At 39.1% G+C, this 26,381-nt stretch overlaps 1 protein-coding gene across 8 annotated transcripts in view; it reads left to right on the top strand.

The window, feature by feature from the left end:
• Positions 1-26,381, top strand: part of FAM13A (family with sequence similarity 13 member A) — a 316,257-nt gene that overhangs the window by 168,227 nt on the left and 121,649 nt on the right. For all 8 annotated transcript variants that reach the window (XM_057309502.1, XM_057309504.1, XM_057309505.1 and 5 more), the window contains one exon: positions 12,828-12,991. In XM_057309502.1, coding sequence (XP_057165485.1) covers positions 12,828-12,991 — 164 coding nt within the window. The remainder of the gene's footprint in view (positions 1-12,827; positions 12,992-26,381) is intronic.

Here is a 26,381-nt window from a genome sequence, read left to right as displayed (position 1 = left end):
TCTGTCAAATAAATGAATAAAATCTTTAATAAATAAATAAATAAATAAATAAATTAATTAATTAATTAATTTATTTATTTATTTATTTCAAGAACTTATGAATGACATTGATTCTTCCAGTCCATGAGCATAGAATATCTTTCCATTTATTTGTATCATCTTCAGTGTCTTTCATCAGTGTCTTAGTTTTCAGTGTACAGGTCTTTCGGTTCCTAGGTATTTTAATCTTTTTGATACATTTGTGAATATGATTAGTTTCTCTTTCTGATGGTTCATTATTAGTATATAGAAATGCAACTGATTTTTGTATATTGATTTTGTATCCTACAGTTTAACTGAACTAGTTTATTCTAGCACTTTTTTGGTGTAGTTTTAGGATTTTCTGTATGTAAGATCATGTCCTCTGCAGAGACAGTTTTTCTTCTTCCTTTCTGACTTAGATGCTTTTTATTTCTTGCCTAGATGCTCTAGATAGGACTTCCAGCACTACATTGAATAAAAGTGGCAAGAGTGGGCATCCTTTTCTTGTTATTGATCTTGAAAAGCTTTTAGCTTTTCACTGTTGAGTGTGATGTTTAGTTATGGGCTTATCATGTGTAGCTTTTATTATGTTCAGGTATGTTCTCTATATATATACCCATTTTTTAAAGAGTTTTTGTTATGAATCTATGTTGAATTTTCTCAAATGCTTTTTCTTTTGTCTATTGAGGTGATCATATGATTTTTACCTTCCATTTTGTTAATATGATATATCACATTGATTTGCTGATGTTGAACTGTAAAGCATTCCTGGAATAAATCCCACCTAATCGTGGGGTATGATCTTTTTAATTAAATATTGAATTCAGGTGGCTAATATTTTGTTAAGAACTTTTTGCATCTATGTTCATCAGGAATATTGACTCGTAATTTACTTTTCTTGTAATATCTGTGTCTTGTTTTGGTATCAGGGCTTTCTGGACTTGTAAAATGAGTTTGTAAATGTTTCCTCCTCCTGTTTTGGGGGGGAAGGATTCTTTAAACATTTGGTAGAATTTTCCAGTGAAGCTGTCTGCTCCTGGACTTTAGTTAATTGGGAGGATTTTGATTACTGATTTAATCTTTACTCCTTATTAGCAATTGGTCTGTTCAGATTTTCTATTTCTTCATGACTCTTAGTAGGTTGTATGTTTTTAGGAATCTATTTCTTCTAGGTTGTCTAATTTGTTTAGCAGATAACTGTTCTTTGTAGACTCTTATGATCCTTTCTATTTCAGTTGTAATGTCTCCTCTCATTTCTAATTTTGAGTCCTCTTTTTTCCATTGTGAGTTTAGCTAAAAGTTGTCTATTTTGGGTGTGTGTGTGTTTGTGTGTTTTACTATTTATTAACCGTCTTAATTATTCAAATCATGCAGGCAGAACTCCTATGTATAATAATCCTGTTTTTTCCAAAATTTCTAACTTATATTTTATCCTTATTGTTGGTTTATACAAACCTTACCCATGCAAATAACTATGGTTCATTTATCCCATATGATTTATAGGTGAAATAAAAAGTTGTCTATTTTGTTTATCTTTTCAAAAAGCTAGCTCTTAGTTTCATTGACCTTTTCTGTTATTTTCTTAGTCTCTGTTTCATTTATTTCTGCCCTGATCTTTGTCATTTTCTTTTCTCTACTAACTTTAGATTTGAGGTCTCACTTTAAGTACATGAGTACCAACTTCAGGTCAGCCCTCATGTTGCTGGCAGTACTGCCACTCTCCAGTCTTCTACTCTTCCTCTCTTTTAAACAACTGTTTCATACTTCCCCCTTGGTCTTTAACCTACAGCATTCCCCTTTTCACCTTTCACTTTCAGATAACGACCTTCCTTTTATTTCGTGGAGAACATGAAGAGAGAATATCCACCTAGTCCCACCCTCACATCCATTCTGTACCTGCCCTCGTGCCATGTTCTCTCCTTTCTTCCAGTCACAGGAGGTGTGCCAAGCTTGCTCCTGTCCAAGATCAGCCCTCTACTGTGAACCAGATCCCATACCCTCACACCCTCCCCAGCACTCTGCTCTGTGAATCCTCACCTCCCTCCTTCCTCTGCTGGGTTATCAGTTTTTCATCTGTCTACTGAATCATTCCCATTAGCATAGAAATACACTATAATATTTCCCATCTTATTAAAAAAAAAAACAAAACCTTCTCCCTTGACTCCACAGCCCCCTTTAGCAATCATCCATTTCCTTCCAACAAAACTCCTCAAAAGAACTGTATAAGCTTGCTGTTTTCACTTCCTCTTCTCTATTTTCCCTGGACCCCTTCTAATCAATCCCACTACGGAATGAGCAGCTCTTGTCAAGTGTAGCCACATCGCCAAATTCACGGGTCGGTTCTCAATTTTTATCCTCTTCATGCTGTCAGCATTATTGATACACTTGATCACGCCTTCCTTTTTTTAAATAACAGTGTTACTGAGATGTAATTTATATACCATAAAATTAACTTTTAAAATTAGAGTTCAGTAATTTTTAGTATATTTACGAAGTTTACAACTGTCTATATCATTTAATTCCAGATTTCATCTCTCCCCAAAACAAACCCCATGTGCAGTCACTTCCCATTGCACAGTTCCTGGCAGCCACTGAGCTACTCTCAGTCTCTGTAGATTTGTGTGTTCTGGACATTTCATATAAGTGGAATAATGTGTCCTTTTGTGTCTGCCTTCTTTTACTTGGCATAACATTTTTGAGATTCGTCTATGTTATAGCATGCATCAGTATTTCATTCCTTTTTATACCTGAATAGTATTCCATTGTACAGATACACACGTTTTGCTTATCCATACATCAGTTGATGGATGTATGAATTGTTTCCGCTTTTTGACTGTAATGAATAATGGTGCTGTGTGAACATTCATGTACAGGTCTTTATGTAGATACATGTTTTAGAATTGCTGGATCACATGGCAGCTGTCTTTATCTCTTCCTTGGTGAGACTCTTTCCCCTTGCCTTTCAGGACATTCTCTTGGTTTTTCCTTCTACCTCACTGTCCACTCCTCAGTCTCTCTGTGTCTTCTCTCTCTAACCTCAACATACTCTGGATAGCAGTTCTAGTCTGATCTCTTCCCTTCTCTATTTAGATTCTCTATTTAGATTCACTAAATCGGTGACCTCTTCTAATTACTTAGTTTTAAAATACCAATTACTGATAGATGACTCCCAAACTTATATTTTCAGTTAAAGCTTCTCATCTCCAACCACTATAGTCAACTCCCTATATGACATTCCCACCTCTCTATGTTACGTGCATCTCAAAGTCTGCGTGTCCAAAGTTACTAGCATGTTCAAAGCTATAAACTCCTGATTTACCCACAAAATCTGTACTTCCTGCTGTCTTTTCTAACTTCATGATGGCAGTTTCACCCTTTCAGGGCTCAGACCAAAAACTTTGGCATCATTCTTGACTCCGGCCTGCCCCATGTCCAGTGCATCAGCTAATCTGGAGCCTCCACATTCAGGACAGATGCAGAAACTAAAGTCTTCTCCCAAGCTCCTGGGTTCAAGCCACGAGCATCTCCATGACTTCCTAGTTGGTCTGCGTGCATCACTCTGCCCCTCCTACAGCATGCAGCAGTAAGGACCCTTTTAAAATGAAAGTCAGACTTGTTACTTCTCTCTTCAACATCTTCCAAAAATTTTCTATTTGCTCAGGGTAAAAACCAAAGTCTTTAAAATGCCTACAAGTACACATGATGTAGGCCCTCTGCTACATCACTGACCATCTCTTGCCAATGTTTGTATTCATTCAACTCCAGCCACAGTGACCTCCTTGCTGTTCTTCAGACTTGAGAATCATGCTTCTTCCTCAGGACTTTGGTCTGCTTTTTTCTCTATCTGGAATGCTCCTTCCCAGACATCCTTTTCAGACACTTTTTTTTTTTTTTTTTAGGTCTGTGGTCAAGACTGCTAGTGGCCTCCCAAGAGCTATTCTCCCTCCCTTCCTTGCGGGGTACACTCCTGTACAGCTGAGAGACTATTTTCCCTAACTGCCCAGGCAGTGGTGTGTCACCACGTGACTAAATTTTGACCCAGTAAAAGTAAGCAGTTGGGTTTTCCTTTAAGGTGGGCCATGCCCTTCCTTAGCCCTCCCCTGCCATCCCTCCATTCCACTATGTTTGTAAACAAGCTCGTGAGGGTTCCTGCCCTCATAGAACTTATATCTGGTTAGGGGGAAAAGACAACAAATAAACATAAATAAATGTACAATATGTCCCATGGCATTATGTGCCGTGGAGATAAAGAAAGCAAGGTCAAGGAAATAGGGAGTAGAGCATAAGGGAGAGTTCTGCCCTTTATTATATAGTGTCAGAGAAGGCTTTACTGATAAAGTAGTATTTGAGCAAAATCTTGCATCAGTTTGGATTAGGTTTCCTTGCATATAAATAAACCCCCAACAACATCGACTTAAACAATACAGAAATGTATTTTTCTGAAATAAACAAAACCTTCACGTCAGGCTGGGGCTGGCAATGAGACTCTATGAGGTAGCTTCCAACTCCACACCCCATTGTAGTGTGTTCCTGGCCCAAGGTGTTGCCATCTGCTTTCCTTCTGGGCCACAGCAGGCATGTGGCCTCCCTGAACTACCACTAATCATTCCATTTGCTCTGGACTTTACACGTTATTACTTTACTTCTCACTGTCACTTTGGCCAGGAGAAAGGTTTTGATAGCTGACTTTCTCACTGTCTGTACAATCTTGGGCAGCTCATTTCAGTTCTCTGAGCCCCTGGACTTCATTTTTGAAATAAAGGAGTTGGAATAGACCCCTCTGTAGCTCAAAAACTGAATGGTGCTTTTTTTTTTTTTTTTTTAAGATTTTATTTATTTATCTGTCAGATCGAGAGAGAGAACACAAGCAGGGGGAGCAGCCGGCAGAGGGAGGGGGAGAGGCAGGCTCCTGGCTGAGCAGGGAGCCTGACGAGGGGCTCTATCCCAGGACCCTGGGATCATGTCCTGAGCCAAAGGCAGATGCTTAACCAACTGAGCCACCTAGGCGTCCCAAAACCTGAGTGGTTCTAAAATAAACATCTAATTTCTTGATTTTCCACCTAATTTTTCTTATATAAACATGAAGTTTAATATGACCAGCTATAATCAGACATTCGGTTAATGTTCATTTAATTTATTCTTTTTTGCCTCAACGTTTATTTTCAAAACCCTCAAAAAGAAACTCTCTACTTATTAGCAAATTTAAAAACTTCAAATCAGCAGCACATATTAATCTAAGGTGTTTTGTTGTTATTTTTAGTACACCTGCCCAGCATCCATCTCAGACGTATTCCTTAAGACTGAGAAGTGGGGTGCTAGGATGAATTTAGGTAGGTGTACTTTTTAAAATCCAAAGGACATTCCAGTGCGCACCCTTGGGTAAGAACTGCTGCTTCACGGCATTCCTTCTAGTGTCCGTAAGCCTCCAGAACATCCTGCGTAATCCTGTCCCTTAAATTTGCAAGAATGTGAAGCCAAAAGATTGCATTTGGGATGGGATGATAAATGTTCTCACTGACTGATCATTGATTTTTATAATTAAGTTTTTAAGCAAAATTATATATTGCTAATAGAAGGAATATTTATGAAAATCTTCTATATGAATTCTTAAACTGTTCAGTTTGCAGTTACTTTCTGCCTGAATTTTTTCCTGATAAAAGACCTAAAGTCAGGAATGTGAATGTGTAACTTTGTAAAACAGCAGTTGGAACTGTGTTCATACGAAGAGACCTTGGCTCACTGCCATGTGCAGGCTTCTCTGCGAGCCTCTTCTCTAAGGTGAAACTTCCTTGAGCCCGTGTCCCAGGACACATGGCTCTATCTGGGGCCATGCAGTCCAAGAAAAAGCCTCCTGCCCCTTCTTCCCATTTCCGTACCACAGCTATTCTTAAAATTAACTTACAAGTTTTGAAAAATGAATATAAGTGAAACTTCTAAAACAAGAGTAATGCTTACACAGGGGAATTAATGTGCTTTATGGTATCAGCTGATAATCTGTCAACATTTCAGTGTTTCTGGAGGGAAGGTAGATGATATCATTTAGTTTGGTCATTTATTTGCTCATTTATTATGCAGATATTCAGTGGTTGCCTACTATTTGCCAAGTGCTGTTCTAGGAGTCAGAGCTACAGCAATTGACAAAACAGACAAAAATCTCTGCTGTGATGGCACTTATTTTTGCAGGGGAGGTGAGGAGAGAACAGTTGGGGAAAGCCAGGTGGTAAGGTTCTTGCATGGGCCATACTGCAAACCTGTAACTGATCTGATCTATTTCACGGCAGACTTTTTTTAAATTGTGAAGTTTTTTTCTTTCTACACAATTTTGCTAACAAAGTTAAACTGATTTTATTCTAAAGTACAGGCTCAATCTAGAACTTAGATCGAGTTGATATTTTAATTATTATAACTTTAACACTGACCCATTTTTATAAAAAAAAAAAAAAAGAGGGAAAGTTATGTATAAGAAACTGACCCCCCAAAATTCTCTAAAGCATATTAATAACTTTCTCAAAAAACAGCCTGGAACATCAGTTAGCACTGTAGATAGCACATGATAGATTGATCAAATTATCAGGAGAATTGCAGCCACTTAGTATACAAACTTCGCTTTTGAAAAGCAAATTTGGACATTTTTATTAAAAACAAAGGCTTTTCTCAGGATTTTTTTAAAGTTCTTTTTTAAACTAGAAATGCCTTTTTAAAAACATCGGAGCTGAACATCTCTTTGCTGATACTCCGTTATGTCACTGTTTCTTGTTAGGAAGATCGTGAGTTGGAAGAGCCTGAGAGGGAGGCAAGGGGCTCTGCTCTCTTCCAAACAAAAGACCAGTGGAGGAAGGAAGTGATCAAGGAAATGAGGCCGTCTAATAACCTTTCTTTAGGAAGTCTAAAAGTTAAAAATTAACTTTTCGGATTCCTTCTATCCCCGTGTCCTTCATCATTTGAGCCTTGATTGTGATTTTTCTCCCTGGTTCCAAATATCTCTCAAAGTACCCGATGATGAAAAGAACAGACTTACAGTTTTTGTAATTTTGAAATGCAAGCACAGCAACTGACCAGTACTTAGGGTGACTCCTAAGACCAAAATAGTGGTTTTTTTATGCTTGAACTTTGAAAAATGTATTAATAATGCTATTTTTAAAGCATTCTAAATTGTTATTCTAAATTGTCCTGCGGGGGTTGCCTGGGTGGCTCAGTCAGTGAAGCATCTGCCTTTGGCTCAGCTCAAGATCTCAGGGTCCTGGGATCGAGTCCCTCATAGGGCTCCCTTCTCCCCCTGCCTGCTGCTTGCCCTGCTTGTGCGCGCGCTCTCTCTCTCTCTTTCACTCTCATGCTCTCTCTCTCTCTCTGACAAATAATAAATAAAGTCTTTTAAAAAATAAATAAAAATAAATTGTCCTACAGTTGAGGAGGGGAGCTAAAACGGCAGCGTAGTTCTCATCCCTCAGACACCACTTAGATAACTATGAGATCATTCTGAATACCCATAAATTGTCCTACAGTTGATTCACAGGCACGTTACTTTTCTGGGAAGAAACTTAAAATAAGCAGGGAACCCACTCCACCTCCACAAAGGAAAGGGAGTTTCAGGTTTCAGAGACCAGTCCCTGTCCAGTCAATTGAGCTCTTCCTCCTTCTAATTCACCTGCTAATCCTTCGTTTCCGGCCTGCAGGGCAGACACCTCCTGCCCTGCGCTTGCGGGGACATAGAGGGCCCTCCCAAGGACTGACTGTTGTGCCCTCACACTGACAGATTCATATGGATAAATATTAAGTTGAGGCACATTATTTTTTAATGTTGTTCGTCACGTCAGTGTATCAGGGTGAATCAGAGCCTTGCTTCACAGACGTGTTTTTCCGGTGCTGGATTTCTTGTTCAATTTTTAAAGATGAGACCATGTTAAAACATTTGTAGTGTTGACTATGACAGAATTTGGTTTTTGGCCTTTGAAATTTATTCATGTATGTTTTAAGTGTGGTGATGACCTGAATTGTATTGGAGGCATTTAACTATGCATTTTTATTTGCTAAATGGGCTCACACTATATCGTAGCACAATTATTTCAGTCTTATTAAAAACTTTAGAGACATTTTAATGATTAAATGATCCTTCATCATATTAGATGTGCTATAATTACCTATGATAGTAATTTGACTAAAATGCTAGATTTTTTTGGCCTATTATAAATAAAAAATATGATGAATACATTTTCCATATAGTTTTGTCCTCATATCTGATTTTCTCCCCTATGATTATACTGCTAGAATGGTTCAGTAGATGCCAGAGAGATCCATTTAAGGAGAGTTTTAACTACCAATGCCAAAAAAAAGGGGGGGGGGGCGGAGAAAATGGTTTGCATTATGGGATGTAATGTGACTTTCATCCCAAAGTGCCTTTTCTTCTTGCAGTTCTAATGTTTCACATGTAACCAAATCAGCAAGTAGTGGTGAGCCCAAGTACTGAGGCCTGACTCTCTGGGTTGTAACTGTAGCTCTGCCACTTACTCAGTGGACAAATAACTCACATTCTTGGTGCCTCAGTTTCCTCATTGGTGAGATGGCAATAATAATAGTCCCTGCTTCTTTGGGTTGTTGTGACAGTTAAATGGATTAATTGACGTAAATCTCTTAGAACCATGCCAAACACAGAGAAATGTTCATTAAATCTTTATAGTAACAACAACATCTAAGAGAATGTTTCCTAATTTTACATTGTCAAAAGTTACTGTTGTGTTTCTATTCCCATGGTGTCTCAAAATCTAAAGCAGCTCAAATTCCTTGTGTTAGTCTGTTCCGTGCCTGCAAATACATGCATGGAATGTGCTCTTTTTACCATCCCTGGAATTCTTAGTATTTCAGTGGTACACATAGATCACACAGCATGTTCCTAGATGCTTAACTCAGTCAGTGGCAGATTCTTCCGAGCAAAATGTTTTCCATAGATGGTTTGGGGGCGTTCATAGTTTTCACCTTCAAGAACAAAAGTTTTCGTGAAAGAATCACTAAAACAGAGCCGCGAAGTGTGGTGTGAAAAATGGGTATCTCCAGTGGAGAGAGAAAGCTGGCCGCCACAGTCAGCATCCCAGACCACTGGCCGTTTGCCTGCTGCAGCCACCACACGTAGTGAGCGAGGCTGCAGGTGGGTCTCTGCAAGCACATTAGTCCATTTATCTGGGTAAGGCTTTTAGTCCTATTTGGAGTCCCTGCCCCACAGAGCTTGTCTGAATCTCATGGAATCAGAAACAGCCCTTGATTAGACAGAGCAGGCCTAGGTGACCTCCTGGGCCCATTTCCACTCAACCTATAGCTGATCTGGGCCCATTACATCCTAACATGCCAATGGCAAAAAGGGGAAGGTGGGACCAGAAGAAAAATATATAAAGAGAGGAGTTGCATTAATACAGGTTTCTTCTTAACACTCCCTGAGGCAAGGTTTCTCAGCTTCAGCTCGGCTGACATTTTGGGCCAGATAACTCTTCTTCATGGCAGGTTGTCCTGTGCATTGTAAGATGTTTAGTCACAATCTTGGCTTCTACGCACTAGACTACAGTAGCACATAGCCTCACCCCCAGCATGACAACCAGAAATGTCTCCAGACAAAACTGGCTCCCGGTGAGAACCATTGCTTTAAGTTATATTGTAATAACATGTCTCCTTGTATCCTTAACCTTGGATGACTGAGGTCCTACTCCTCCTCAGAGAGTTATGATGAAAGGAGCCTTGAGTACCATCTCAAAGTCAACCACTCAACTTTACACAATCTGAGATGGATACTCAGAGCATAAAAATAAAACTATCCCTTTTACCTACCCAATAAGGCCGAGGCTCAAATCATGTGTTTCTAAAAAGCTCAATTCCAGCTAGGCAAAGAAAGTGCTATCTCTTTCCTTTTCTCAAAGTTCATACATATGTACTAAAATTAATAACAGTAATTTTAAAATTTTATCACTCTAGTTTTCCTACAGTCATTTCTTTAATGAAAATGTATAGTTTTCAAGGTACGTCTTCAAGACTGTATCATTAATCCCCTTTAAAAACATGCATTCCTTTTAAAAGATGTGTGTATATATATACTCTATAGTGCTGATCGGCTGTAGTTCCTGAGCTACTTTTTACTAACAATTTTGTTCTCTCATAAACTTCACGTGGTATTTTCATGGTCTGTGCACAAGTTCAGTTCTTTGTACTGCTTTGGTATATGTTAATAATGAGTTCATATTTTGAAGTTCATGGTTAATGACAGTCATGTTTATTTCATTTCTACAGAGATTAAGTCATTACAGAAATATACTTTGATAATGTAGCTGATGTAGTTTCTGGTATCTGAATTTTAAGTGATTTGCATTATGTAGTCTGTTTTAATATAAACTGACAAAATGGAATCAGCTGCATATTACTTTTTTACCTTAGAATATTTCTTCTTTGCATAAACTGTTGAATCAAATTTAGAACCCCCAAATTATCCCTGAACCTAAAATGCCGTGTCCTTATTTTAACACCATGAAATGTTGCCAAACAACTGCCCTTGTTTTTGTTTTAATATTAAGAGAGAAGTAAGTCTGGGCATGAGATATTTTAGCTAACTAGGTTGAAATCTTACTGCTTTTTCGGTGTGTTTTTTTTTTCCTGTCTACGCTTGTGAAAAATAACCACATGCAAAAGGAGCCCTTTTATGAAATATATAATAGCATGTATTTGTACTTTTCAGATGTTCTCTTGCTGTTTATCTAAATATTTCTTTTTAAAAAAGACTTATCCTGGGGCGCCTGGGTGGCTCAGTCCTTAAGCATCTGCCTTCAGCTCAGGGCATGATCCTGGCGTTATGGGATCGAGCCCCACGTCAGGCTCCTCTGCTGGGAGCCTGCTTCTTCCTCTCCCACTCCCCCTGCTTGTGTTCCCTCTCTCGCTGGCTGTCTCTCTCTGTCAAATAAATAAATAAAATCTTTAAAAAAAAAAAAAAGACTTATCCTAGAGAGAGAAAGAGTAAGCACAAGTGGGGGGACGGGCAGAGAGAGAGGGAGAGAGAGAATCTCCAGCAGACCCCCGCTGAGCATGGAGCCCAATGCAGGGCTCAATCCTGAACCCTGTGATCATGATGTCAGCCAGAATCAAGAGTCAGATGCTCAACTGAGTGAGCCACCCAGGTGCCCCTAATATTTCTTTCATAGTGATCTTGGCAAATATCTCCATGAACTGTAGTTCATAATTTAAAATTTTTTTTGCCTTGCTTTCCTTGATTCATGAACTTATGGAAGTTCTACAGAGAAATGAAATAGAACTTCATTAGTAATGGAAATTCATTAGTAATCATCAGGTTTGGATAAATTTCACATAACAACAATGTTAATAAAAGCTAGTTTTTACTGAGTGTTTACTTTGTTCTGTGCTAAATGTAACTATTTGCTAAATTATTTTCAAATGTTATTTTTATGTAATCCTCATAGGACTATGAATTTATTAAATATTTATGTTTATAATTGTCCCTGTATTACTTTTTTAATTGCCTGTTATCCTAGTGTCTTGGTCAGTCAGTGTCTTGGGAATATCTTGTAGTTGAAAACTGTGTTGTCTGACAATAAGTATAAATGGGTTCAAAACTTTGCTAGACTTGATGGCTCAATCATCAAAAATAGTAATATACATAAGAGGAGGAGAGGCAGAGGGGAGAAAGAGGAAGAGCATGAGACTATAATCTCTGTCTCCAGGCATCTGGTTGAGCCCATATAACCCAAAAATATAAAACAACGAAGGTGACGGTATCAGATGACATGAAACCAAGCGTAGATTTTGTGGTGGTGTATTACAGGAATTCAAAGCTGGGAAAGGTCATTAAGACCTGAGGTTAATAAGAGAAGCTCTGTGGGCAGTGGATTCTTATCTCAACCTCAAAGGAAGTTAAGATTTGGTTTGGTCTTAGGAAGTTGGTGAGTGGCCAGTGATGAATGGATGACATTCCAGTTGAAGGACAAGCATAAGAAAGCTTAGAGATGAGAAAAAGCTTCCAGTACAATAAATACAATTGATCCAAGGGTTTGAATCTTTCCCGAAACTCTCACATGATTTTTACACAATTTTAGGAGAAGGACATAAGTTGTATTCATATTCTTTCTGTTTTAATATAAAAACATGAGGGTATTTCTGGGGTTGGAGGTTGCACATAACTTCAGATAAGAGAAGTCAATACACCAGTGTTCATTTGGCACTGTGTGGCCCATGCTTCCAGAGATACATGAGAATTAAAAAGGTGGGGTTTTTTCTGGTTATTTCCTTAGTTAAAAATGTATTAGACCATACTTTGCCCTATAAAAGAAGATTACAACACAACAGAAACTATTAGCAAACTTGTGTATTTTGCTTGTTGGTAGTAAATATTTTTGGACACCTTTCTGACATTGGCATCCTTCATTTCAGTGGTTCTCGGCCCTTTTTTCCCTGCCTTTTTCTACTACTTTCCCTCACTCCAGGTTGTCAGTCAGATATACTCTCATAATCTCTTATTACACAGAATGTTATTCTGGGGGTTTGGGGGTGCAGATGCCCGGGGAAGATTTGTATCAGAATCCAGGAGAGAGGTGTGGGCTGTGTATGGTTTGAAAGTTCCCCTTGGAAGTATTGATTTCTCCCCTTCCCTGTGCCCTTTACCATATGACAGTTCTTTTAAGTATTTTAAATTCTATACCTAGGTTGATATTTCTCTGGAATATTATTAATAGATTACTAATAAATTAGAATAAATTATCTTCATGGCTTAATTAGAAAGGTGTTTTAAATCTCTCTTCCTCTCTCTTTTAAATTTTATTTTCTAGATCCCCAAATCCAGGAGTGAGGGATGTATTCAGGCCCACAGAGTTCCACAGCCAGAGCTATGCGATGGCGTTCCTCAGGTCAGCCTGCGGCTAAGCCGTAGAAAACCCTGCTGGGATGACGTGAATTCGGCAGAGGATGCTAGCGTTGCAAAGTTGGTGTCCAGGTTGGCATGTTTCTTTTGTTTACATGTTATATGTTGCATTGTCTGCTCTGATGTTTAGGCCCACGTGTTTTTGACTAATAGTTCTTATCACTAGAAGTGTTCATGATTTGTTATATTTTATTTATATTTATTTTTGTTTTTATTTTAAGACAAATTATTAAGTCAATTGGACTATGCCGGGCTCAGAGTTAAAAGTTGAAAGAGTTACTTTTTGGTTGCCTTTCATAGTATGTTCAGTGGCCAATATCATTTGCAATTAAAACGGGCATCAGAGTTGTCACCAGGATCAACTGTCACTAACAGATTTTGAATGTAGCCTTTTAGCTATTACGTTGCAAATTATACCTGAAAGCAAACCTCTTTGGTTTACTTGAGGAAGGCATGCAGTTTTCTTAAAATAGATGAGATGAGGTCTGAATCTTATTAACTCCCAGCATACAGAATTTTTCCTTTTAAGAATTTTTAATCTTTTGTTATAACTTAAAACCTATTTCTTAAAAAAAATCCATTACAAGACAGCTCTAGAAAATTGAATGATATTTACAATATTAAACAGATAAATACTATAGCTAAGGAACTTACCACTTTGGATTGCATTATGAAAGAGAAAATTTCTGTAAAAGATGAAGAGAATTTAAATAGGAAGAAAAAGAAGGCCCTGTCAGGAAGCATAATAGAGGTATTTGGGAAATAACAAACAGGTGTCATGTGGGGAATTGGTTGGAGGTAAAGCTGGGAAAATGGGGTGGGGCCAAGTCAGTGAGGACCTTGAATGCCAGCCTGAAATATTTTTGCATTTAGTCTTTCCTTCACTGAACAATTGTTCAACACTAACCTCTGGTTCCAGGAACGGCTCTAGGACAGGGGATGCAGCATTGAACAAAGCCAACCAGGGCCCTGTGTTTATGGACCTTGTATTTTAGTGAGAGGAGCAATAGGAAAACACGTAGAGGGGAGAAAAAAAAACCTGTGAAGATCATTTCAGCTCTAAGAAGTGGGCATATTAAGAAACTAAACCAGGTTAATGTCACAGACTCACTCAGAGACAATTTTAGTTTGAGTAGGCAGGGAAAGCCTAAGCTGTGATGTGAAGGAGGAGGAGAGAGTGTGTGAAGGTCAAGGAAAGTGCATTTCTATGCAAAAGAACTGAGGAAGGGTACTGGGCTTCATCCTGCTGGTAACAGCAAGTCAGTGAAAGTTTCAGCTAGGTGGGGTAGGTGATGGGAACCATGGTAAGTTGGTATATTAGGAAAAGTAATCTTTCATCACCTGCAGGATCAATGAGACAGGGAGAGTTTGGAGAAAGTTATAGTATTGGTTCTTTCGACAGACATTAATCTTTACGGAGATCTAGTTATGTGGCATATTCGGACAATGAGAGACATAAGTCCTGCACTTGGGGAGACAAAGGAAAAGTGAATAAAAATTGAATATGATCGTGAAGCACACATACACTAGGTACCCGTCATGGTCTGAGCAGTCGGAAATGGGCTGGTGATAAAGTCATAAGATTCCAGTGCTCTCAAAGAGCTTCCAGTACAGGGCACAGGGAGCTGTGTGAGGCCAGAGGAGGGGCACAGACCACACTGGGAGAGGAGGGTCAGAGAGGTTTCAGAAAGAGGACGGCTTGTGAACTAGTGCGAGTAGGTAAATAGAAATTTACTGGGCAGGGGAATCGAGATAAGGGTGCTCCTGGAAGAAAAAAGGCAAGTGCCAGGGCACGCAGGGTGAGGAGGACAGCTCGGGGGAGAACAGCAGCCATGGATTTGAGGCGGCTGGAGAGGAGAGAGGTGGGCTAAGGACTGAGCTGAATAGATCAGATCGTGAAAAGCTGTCCCCCATACTAAAGAGTTCGTATTTTCTCTTGAAAATGACAGAACGTGATTGCAGGAAGATAAGGCAGCACATGATCTAAGCAGACTTGGTTTGTCACAGCTCCTGTGGCACCAGTGCAGAAGGAGAGGTTAAGGGTGCTGGTGGGAGACCAGCGAGAAGGCCACGCGGCCGATGGGGCGGACAGGCGTGTGCCTTGAGGGAGGGCAGACAACAGGATATTGCTTCCAGGAGTGGGCTCAGCCCAGAGAGGGTTGGGGTTGTTTTGTTTGTTCGACTCCATTTGGGGTATTACAATAATGACTGAAATGTAGGCAGGTTTGTGTGCGTAACAGGCAGAGTCCATGGGGACAAAGAAGTTGGTTTATAAGCTGGGAGGTCATAGAACAAGGCGTTGGGAGAGAATTCAGGAACCAGAGTGTGACACCCCGAGGAAGGCAGGCTGTGCGCCTGGTGGGCAGCTGTGTCTGAGCGGGGGGGGGGGGGGGGGGGTACTGTGCAGCCCTCACTGCTGAGGGGCAAGGGTGTCATTGGTGGAGGAACTGGCCTCGGGCACTGAGGAAAGTTCCTAAAAGAATAAGGGACACAGATAGAAACATTGGGCCTTTTTGAAGTTCTCTTCTCTAGTTTAAATATCAGAATCAGGTGGCTGGGTGACAAGAACTATCTTCCCAAATTGGCAGGGAATTATGCCAGGAATGCCATATGCAAAATAATGAGAAGAAAAATTCAAATTTTAGTTGTTTATATCATTATTTTTATCCAGTCAGAAAATGAAAGGGGGAAAAAAAGTTTCTTGCTCCTAAAGGTAACAAGAAAAGAGTTTCCTGTTTGGAGAATGAATTTGTATTTCTGAGATACAATTCAAGAAGTGAGGTGATGGGGAGAAGGCGCAGCTAACATTGCTCTGGCGACTCTTGGTTCCACTGGTCAGTGTTATCTCCAGCTGAAACCAATGTGCATTAGTATTTGTGAATTTTTTATATATTTTCTAAGTTCATAAAGTACGGCCTTGAGGACTGACTCCTTCACACTTGGCAACCTTAATGATTTAGATAGAAACTTTGTTACTCACTGTCCTGCAGTAGTAACTCATCCAATTCTCTTCTCCATCCAGATCTATAGTGTCCATGCAGAGATGTTACTTTTTACATACCTCTTCATAGATTGTGAGACAGATTGTCAAAAGACAGGTGGAGATGATTAAAATAAATTTAACTGAAAATAAACTTTAAATCCTTTATATATCTTTGAAGTATCAGAATGAATATCATGCCAATTTTCATTTCAAAAATGAACTTATGAGGTAGTTTCCATTTGCAGTTACTTTCCAGAACAAGTTATTGGTTAGTTCATAAATTTTAAATAAATTAAAAGTGTGTGTTTCCACTTTTTTCCTTAATAGTTCATTAATTGCACCAGTCTTAAAACAGAAAGATTGGCAATGTGTATTAAATATATTGTTGTAGGGGCACCTGGGTGGCACAGCAGTTAAGCGTCTGCCTTCGGCTCAGGGAGTGATCCTGGCGTTATGGGATCGAGCCCCACATCAGGCTCCTCCGCTATGAGCCTGCTTCTTCCTCTCCCACTCCCCCTGCTTGTGTTCCCTCTCTCGCTGGCTGTCTCTATCTCTGTCGAATAAATAAATAAAATCTTTAAAAAAAATATATTGTTGTATGCCCGTTATCCAATACAAGTTGTTTTTAAAAGATTTTATTTATTTGAGAGTGAGAGAGAGAGAGAGAGAACGCACAGAGGGAGAGTGAGAGGGAGAAGCAGGCTTCCTGCTAAGCAGAGAGCTTAACATGCGGCTCGATCCCAGGACCCTGAGATCATGGCCTGAGCTGAAGGCAGACGCTTAACCGACTGAGCCACCTGCGTGCCCCTAATATAAGATTTACTTTGGTTTACCAACTTTTTTTCAAGGAATTGTCAAGAAGCACTTAGCTGGGCTTTTCCTTGTTATTGATCTTTTATTTTTTAGTTCCTCTTTGTAAAAGAAAAAAAAACAATTCAGCAAAATCTGTTCTTGTTTGACCTATGACCTGGTGAGTTTGGTTTACTTTACAAAACAAAACAAAACAAAAAAATCGTACTGTTTGCACTTTAAAATCAGTGCATCACATTTATACTTCACGGTTTGGTTTTCAGCACAGTTAACATACCAATTAACCACCAAGAAAGAACCTTTGGTACTGAGATTTCCGCAGTGGTGAAGTGTCCTGTGATTTTTTTTTTAAAGATTTTATTTATTTATTTATTTGACAGAGAGAGAGACAGCCAGCGAGAGAGGGAACACAAGCAGGGGGAGTGGGAGAGGAAGAAGCAGGCTCATAGCGGAGCAGGGAACCCGATGCGGGGCTCTATCCCTGGACCCTGGGATCGCTCCCTGAGCCGAAGGCAGACGCTTAATGACTGAGCCACCCAGGTGCCCTGTCCTGTGATTTTTTAAACAACAGGTTAAAGGCTGATTTCTCGGACTTTTAAGGAGTGATTTTTGGCTAACATTATGCTTTGATAACAATGTTTAGGGTTGAGGCCTTGTTCAGTATTTTTCCCAGGTTGTCTCACTTTGGTCTTTTTCTTCTTTGTTTCAATTCTTCTGTATAGTCTCATTTCTTCTTAAGATGTAGTAGAAATATGACTTGTTCCCAGCATGTGTTCATTATTTTCTAGTCTTCAGATAGTGGCAGCAAAAATAAAAGCAAAGAGAGTAACATGCTTAAAATGTGATGCTTTGCGAATCGAGAGAAGAGCTAGTTATCACTTACTGCGTATTGGCTGATTTCTATCTTGGAACATTATGTATTCAGATGAATATCATTTTTTTCTCTATTTCTATAATTGTCAAAAATTGACGTTGAGGATATAATCACATAAACAGCAATCATTTTTCTAATCCTCATAGAATCTCTCACAATTAGAGTGATTAAATGATAAAAAGCTTAAGGATAAGTATCTCAGTGGAATGCTCTATTTTATACTAAATTCTAAGCCAAAGACAGAAGTGAAAACATTAGCTTTCTAAAACTCACACCAGCAGTTACTAAAATACTGTTAAGAATTCTTTTTTGTGGGGGCGCCTGAGTGGTTCAGTTGGTTAAGCATCTGACTCTTGATTTCGGCTCAGGTCATGCTCTCAGGGTTGTGAGATCCAGCCCCACGTCAGGTTCTGTGCTGGGTGTGGAGCCTGCTTGGGATTCTCTCTCTCCCCCCTCCCCCCACCCTCTCTTTCCCTCTCTAAAAAAAAAAAAAAAAAAAACTTTTTTTTTGTAATTAAGATGTGTGCATTACTAAAATTCACAGTAGACTGAAAAGCATGATTTCTGATCTGGCATGCCTGCTTCAAAGGAGTCAGTGCCTGTCCTTCTCCACAGTGCAAGTACAGTGTACAAGTTTGATGGATTAGAGGCACTCTCAGAAATCAGAAGGTTATTGGACAAGGGCATCCCTTAAGCAAGGCTGGAACATTCCAGTTCCTTTCAGTGCACCTGATAATCTTACTCCTTTTAAAGATACTGAGGAGGAAAAACTGTAAACATTAACTAGTATGTTAAGAAATAGGCCAGTTAAAAATTTTCCTGGAAAGGAAAGTTACATATCCATGCTCAAAAAGAAGGAAAGGTTCTATTACAGGTAGCATTTGAGATGTTAAAAAAATTTGAAGCTTCAGGGATAGCCATCTTACTTTGTTTCAACATGTAAAATAGATAAGTGATCCTTTCATGTTTCTAGCACTACATTTATTACTTTCAGAATTTTTTTAATTTTAGAATTTAAGTAGAGAACAGAATTAGCATTTTTTCAGTTTTTAGTTGTTAAATAGTATTTACTGTAATGGTCTTTTTGAAAGGTAATGTATTGCTTTAAATATGTGATTTTCTTAAAGGCCAAAGGAAAATCTCTAGTTTTGTTCTATAAAGGCAGAGTGAAGACTCAAGAAACCATGTATCATATGATTCCATTTATATGAAAAGTCCAGAAAAGACAAGTTTAAAGAAACAGCAAGTTGAGTTGTGATTGTCTGGGCCTGGGGCTGGGGGACCAGGGAGGAACAGAGATTAATGTAAATGCCCTGAGGGACCTTATTTGGTAGAATGAAAATGTTCTGAAACTGACTTATGGTAATAGCTAGACCACTTTGTAAAGTTACTAAAAATCACTGAACTGTAGACTTGAAAATGTAGTTTATGATAAGTAAAATATATCTCGATAACATTGCTTTAAAAATACAGGTACCTGGGGCGCCTGGGTAGCGCAGTCGTTAAGCGTCTGCCTTCGGCTCAGGGCGTGATTCCGGCGTTGTGGGATCGAGTCCCACATCAGGCTCCTCCGCTGGGAGCCTGCTTCTTCCTCTCCCACTCCTCTGCTGTGTTCCCTCTCTCGCTGGCTGGCTCTCTGTCAAATAAATAAATAAAATCTTTAAAAAAAAATACAGGTACCAAATAAATAAACAGTTGCTGGAATAAGGAGAAATAGGTATACTCTAACAAGAAAGTCATTTGTTTGCAAATTGCTAAAATGCTGCAACTGTTACTGTAAGTAAATGCTATCTGCAGAGAAGGTTATGCTCGTTACATCTTAAGATAATTTGTCCCTTCATACTTTTCATTGACTATAACAGAGTATGGTGGCAGGAATAAAGGTCAGTTCTTCTTGAAAGTTGATTCATAAGGAGGGAGAAGATGGAGAGAAAGCTCTTTGAATGGATGGAATCTGGAAGAATTCTAGGTTGTGGTTTGCTATAATCAAAAGTTATTGAAATGATCAGTATTTCAGGGAAACATAGAAGCAGAAAGAAAAAAGCTCCCATCTTGGGAGTTTCACCAAAAAAGGTCATAGGTCGATTTTCATAAGCAGAAAAGTTACCCAATGTGCTTCTATGTCAACAGAAGCTGATGGTCTCCTTCCCCATAGTGGGTGTCCCGCAGACATTATCAACAATGAAGGTTGTGTACCTGGCTCTTGCATGAAGAGAGAAAGCAATTACGAGTGATTAAAATGCTTTCATTTTCTGCAATAAGAAAAAATAGTTACCACTTTGCTAATTATTTACCTGAAATTATATGATGAAGCGTATAAAGCTAAAGAAAATACCTTTGTTGCAGAGTTATTTTTAACTTAATAAATAAGGTAGACTACAATAAGTCACTTTTCAGTGTGTGTTAAAGACTTATCTTTCTTGAGAGAGCATTTCTGCCTGAGAGAGTTGTTCTATTCTAAAAGTGCTTTCTTGTCCATTTATCCCATTTTTTAATACTTATGAATTATGGGGGGAGTACATTCTTCTTCGAAAAATTTAAAACCTCATCAGTAAGGCTTAAGCTCCCATTGAATCACTTGCTCCGTAATTCTAACTCTTTCCTCTCTCCTCCTTGGGTAACTGCTGTTATAGGTTTGGTTGTATATTCTTCCAGACTTCTTTCAATGTATTTACGCAGGAATATATTTTTGCATACTTTCCACTTTTTAAAAAACAATCTTCATCATACTGAATGTAATGTGGTGCTTCACATATCCTTAAAAATTCCCCATTTCCTGCATGGCTACTCCCTGTGATTTTCTTTCCTTTCCTTCCCACCTTCAAATTCAGTGACCTTCAGGTCTCCTTCCTTGACCACCTGCTCCCCCTCTGTCTCCTGTCTCTTCCACAGCGAATCTAGTCACAGCATGACAGTTTTCAAATCCCGTATCTCAGACCTGAACTCAGTTCTAGGATTCTGGTTCCTGTCAGCTACCCCTACCTCAGCCTTTACAATAAACTCACCATACCAAACACAACTCCTGTCTTCTTCCATCTCCGCTTCGCTGTGGGTTTCATTCTCTCAAACACTAGACTCAAAACCTTTTCGATAATCAGTCACCAAATCTCGTCAGTATTTCTTTATCAGTATCTCCAACATCCTTTTCTCCATTTTCCCCCATGAGCTGAATTCTGAATTAGGCCTCCATCACCTTGTGGTTACATAATTACTACATTTTTCTGCATTCCACTAACTTGCTGGATTCATTTTCTTCACACAAGTTAGTCCTGTGCCTCCATCTTCAACTTCTAACTTCTACACCTGTCTCTCCCATTCAGAAGACTCTACTGAGCCATACTCATACATCACTCTTAACTAGCAGACTGGTCAGCGTAGTCCCTCTGGTACCTCAGACCCTTCCCTTGCCACCTCCCCCATCATCCGCCCACAGCCAGCCAATTCCCAAATACTCTTGACAATCTCACTGTCTTCATTTTGCTTCATTACTACCCCATTCCTAACCACCTCTGCAGACCCAGAAACTTTTAAACAGGTTATACTCCTGCTCAGAACTATTTAGTGATTCACATGTGCCCAGCCTACAGGAGGCTCCTTGCTCTGTCCTCTATACTTGTCTTTCCAGTTTCTTCTCCCTCAGCTCTATGGTTACCTTTTTCTCATACCTACAGCCACTACATAACCCACACTTTGCAGGACTAGTGTGGCAAACTTCAGATACTTTGCAGGTTTGGTTTCCAGATGACCACAGTAAAGCACATATCTCAATAAAGTGAGTCAGATGAACTTTTTGATTTCCCAGTGCATATAAAATTTATACTATACTGTAATCTATTAAGTGTGCAATAGCATTATGTTTAAAACAACAATGTACATAATTTAAAAATTTAGCGCTTTAGTGCTAAAAAAATGCTAACTTATTATCTGAGCTCTCAGTAAGTCATAATCACTGATCACCATAACAAATATAATAATAATAATTAATAATAATAATAATAATAATAATAATAATGTAAAGTTTGAAATATTGTGAAATTACCACGATGTGACCCGGAGCAAATGCTGGTGGAAAGTGAGCAAATGCTGGTGGAAAAAGGCACCAATAGACTTACTTAATGCAGGGTTGCCACAGACCTTTAATTTATAAAAAATTCGGTATCTGCAAAGTGCAATAAAGTAAAGCTCAAAAAAACAAGGTATGCCTATATTCTCGTAAGATTAGACGATGTGTCATATTTTGTCTTGATGTTTGCTTTAAAAATAGAGCAAAATGACAAAATAGGAAGCCCCCATCTCATTTTGCCCCCACAGCAACAGTAAACTGGTAGCTATCCATGGACAAAAGTGCCTTTGTGGGAGCTTCAGGATCTAGGTAAAAGGTTGCAAAACCCATATAGAGCCCAAGACTGAAGAAGGCCAATTTGAAAAGACATGACTGCACCCAGGGGGCAAGTTCACAAACTGTGGTTTCATAGTTGTAGCTACAGACCCAGAAAAGAGCCCAGTCTACCTGCAGATCTGGCTACAGCCCCGTTTGGCCCTGCTGCTGTTGCTAACACCATCTTTCAAGGGACCAAGGAGGAGGCACACTCACCCATACCTTGAGTAATAGGTGCAATGGCCTCAGTTTCAGCTACAGACCCTGAAGTGGCCTGTGACCTGGCTCCAGCCCCTCTCAGCCTTAGTCCAGAAATAATCCTTCCTTCCCAGAGACCTGGTGAGAGAGACATTCGTCCATGTCCCCAGAGACAGACCCTCCAACCTTAGTCTGACCAAGGATCCTAAAGCTGTTCTGGCTTCTGCTCTCCTCACCTGTGGTCTACGAGTAGTCCTGCCCTCCCAGGTATGTGATGGGAGACATACTGCCCAGAGGCAGGCCTGTTGAATGTGGTCTGACCGTCACATATCCCGAAGTGGCCTTGTGACCTAGCTCCAACCCCATTGGGAATGGTCTAAGGGAAGTCCTACCCACCTAGGAACCTGGTAGGAGGCACACCCATCCATACTGCTAAAGGAAAGACTGCACACCTCAGTCCTCGCTGTTAACCTCAAAGCATCCCAGTGATTTAGTTCCAGCCCCTGTCTATTGCCCACCCAGGGAACCTCCCAGGGAGCTCACAGGAATTCTCCCAGGAACCTGGCAGGAGCCACACTCATCTGCACACCTGAAAGCCCACTATTTGCAGACCTGAAAGCCAACCCTTGTCCCAGTGCCACCCTACTGACCAAGGTCAGTTCCAGCCCCTGTCAGTCAGTCAGGCCAGTTTTGCCCACCCAGGCAATCCCAGGGAGCTCGCAGGAATTCTCCCAGGAACCTGGCAAGAGCCACACTCATCTGCACACCTGAAAGCCCACTATTTGCAGACCTGAAAGCCAACCCTTGTCCCAGTGCCAGCTCTACTGACCAAGGTCTTGAAGCCAGTTCCATCACCCCAGGGATCAGTCCTGCCAACTACAAAGTCCTACTGCAGACCCAGCAGCAGCCACATGACCTGGCTCTAGCCCTGCTCTACTGAAATCCCAGAGGCAGTAGCATCAGCCCAGGGACCCAACACAAAAAGGTCTTTATGTGCCAAAGACAGTCTGTAAAGACTAGAAGAGGTGCTTTCTCCTTCAGATGCAAGATGCCAACACAAAGCTTCACAGATCACAAAGAATAAGCAAACATGACACCACAAAAAGGAAACTAATAATAAGCTCCGGTAACCAAACCCAAATAGAGATCTACAAATTGCCTGAACATTTTTCAAAATAATCATCTTTAAAAAGCTCAGTAAGATGCAAGATAACACATACAACTAAATGAAATCGGGATATTAATACTGAAAAAATCAACCAATTTAATAAGAAGTAAAAACCATAAAAAAGAACCCAGCAGAAATCCTGAAGTTGAAGGAACTGAAAGAACTGAAAATTCAATAGAGTTCTTCATCAGCAGATTTGATCATGAGGAATCAGCAAATAAAGATAGGTTATTTAGAATAATTAGAGAAACAAAAACAAAGAAGAAAAATGAGTGATAAAAGCGTGTAGGATCTATAGGTTACCATCAAGTGAATGAATATACTTCAACTTGGCAGTACAAGAAGGAGAGGAGAGACAGAAAGGGGAAGAAAGCCTATTTAAAGAAATAATGGCTGGAAACTGCCTGAATCTTAGAAAGGACATGGTCATCCATATTCATGAAGCTTGAGGGACTGCAATCAGGATTACTCTGAGACAGATTATACAGATCATCAAAGTTAGAGTTGGGCACCTAGGTCACTCAGTTGGTTAAGCGTCTGACTCTTGATTTTGGCTCATGTCGTGATCTCAGGGTCAAGAGATCGAGCCCTGCATCAGGCTCTGTGCTGGGTATGGAGCCTGCTTGGAATTCTCTCTCGTCCTCTGTCCCTCCCCCAATCCCACTCACTCTCTTAAAAAAAAAAAAAAAGTTGAAAAAAGTTAAAGACAGAGAATTTTTAAAGCAGCAAGAGAAAAACAACTCATCACATGCAAGAAAACTCCCACAAGTCTACGAGCAGATTTTGTAGCAGAAACCTTGTATGTAGGCCAGGAAGAAGTAGGGTGATATATTCAAAGTGTGAAAGAAAAAAACCCTGCCAATCAAGAATACTATACCCAACAAAGCTGTATATGTATTTTGAAGCAGTACCTTTCAAAATTGAAGGGGAGATAAAGGCATTCCCAGATAAACAAAAGCTTAGGGAATTCATTACCACTAGATCTGCCTTACAAGAAATGCAAAGGGGAGTTATTCAAGTTAAAACAAAAGGAAGCTAAGTAACATTATGAAAATATAAAACTTACTAGTAAAGGTAAATATATAGTCAAATTCAGAATACTCTTAACACTATATTGTATTTAGAAATCACTTAATTCTAGTATAAAATTCAAAAGACAAAAGTATAAAAATATAGCTACAATAATTTGTTAATGGATATACAATATTAAAAAAAATAAAGTGTGGGGCACCTGGGTGCTCAGCTGGTTAAGCAGCTGCCTTCAGCTCAGGTCATGATCTCAGGGTCCTGGGATCAAGCCCCACATTAGGCTCCCTGCTTAGAGGGTGTCTGCCTTTCCCTCTCCCCACCCCCCACCCCTGCTGGCTCATGCTTACTCACCCTTTCTCTCTTAAATAAATCTTTAAAAAAAAAAAAAAAAGTAAAGTGTGACATCAGTAGCATAAAATGTTGGAGAGAGGGAGAAAATTGTAAAGTTTTATATGCAATTAAAGTTATCAGCTTAAAATGACTGCTGTAACTATTTAGATGTTTTAGTTAAATCTCATGGTAGCCACAAAGAAAAAACTTCTAGTAGCTACACAAAAGATAGAGAAAGGAATCAAAGTATACCACTACAAAAAATCAATAAATCGCAAAGGAAGACAGCAAGGCAAGAGGAAATAAAACCACCACAAAACAGAAAACAATAAAATGGCAACAGTACATCATTACCTATCAATAATCACTTAAAATGTAAATGGATTAAATTCTTCAATTAACAGATACATATCTAAATGGATAAAAATACAATTACAATATGTTACCTACAAGACACGCACTTTAAGGACACATAGGCTGAAAGTGAAAAGATGGGAAAAGATACTCCATGCAAATTGTGAACAAAAGAGAGTGGGGTGGCTATACTTACATCAGACAAAATAGAATTTCAATCAAAATCTGTCACAAGACAAAAAGAAGGTCACTATATGATGGTAAAGAGGTTAATTCATTAAGAGGATATAGTAATTGTAAATATATGCACCCAACATCAGAGCACCTAAATTTTTCAGAACTAAAGGAAGAAATAGCAATACAATAGTAGTAGGAGATTTCAGTACCCCACTTTCAACAATGAATAAATCATCCAGCCAATAAGATCAAAGGAAGACAAAACTTGAATGACACTCTAGGCCAAATGGACCTAATAGGACTATCTAGAACATTCCATTCAGTGGACACAGAGAACACATTCTTTTCAAATGCACATGGAACATTCTCCAGAATAGAACATATATTAGGCCACAAAACAAGTCTTATCAAATTTAAGGGTATTGAAATCATATGTGTCCTCACTACAGTGGCATGAAACTATGAATTAATAATTGGAGGAAAATTGGGAAATTCACAAATATATGGAAATTAATACAGTCCTAAAAACAGTGGACCAAAGAAGAAATCAGAAAGGATATCAAAGTATTTTGAGACAAATGAAAGTGGAAACACAACATACCAAAACTAATGGGATATGGCAGAAGCATTTCTTAACAGGAAGTTTATAGTGATAAATGCCTATATTAAAAAAAAAAAAAAAAAAAAGAAAGCCCTCAAACAACTAACCTAACTTTGCACCTCAAGGAGCCAGAAAAAGAAAAAAAGCTAAGCTCAAAGTTAACAGAAAGAAAAAAATAATGATTAGAGCAAAGATAATACAGTAGAGACTAGAAAGAAAATAGAAAAGATCAACAAAACTAAAAGTTGGCTTTTTGAAGATAAACAAAATGACAAACCTTTACATATACCAACCAAGAACAAAGAACACTCAAATAGATAGAATTATTTAAAAAAAAAGAGGAGACATTACAACTGATTCCACAAAAATACAAGGGATCATGAGAGACGGCAATGAACAATTATACATCAGCAAATTGGATATCCTAGAAGAAATGGATAAATTCTAAAAACATACAGTGTCCCAAGACTGAATCATGAAGAAATTGAAAATATGAACAGACCAATCATAAGTAAGGGCATTAAAGCGGTAATTAAAAACTTCCTAATAAATTCCAAGGA

This window comes from Ursus arctos, unplaced genomic scaffold (genome assembly GCF_023065955.2).
Source record: "Ursus arctos isolate Adak ecotype North America unplaced genomic scaffold, UrsArc2.0 scaffold_9, whole genome shotgun sequence".
In the NCBI taxonomy this organism is placed as follows: Eukaryota; Metazoa; Chordata; class Mammalia; order Carnivora; family Ursidae; genus Ursus; species Ursus arctos.
The sequence above is the reverse complement of the archived record's forward strand: the minus strand, read 5'-3'. Positions and strand labels throughout refer to the sequence as shown.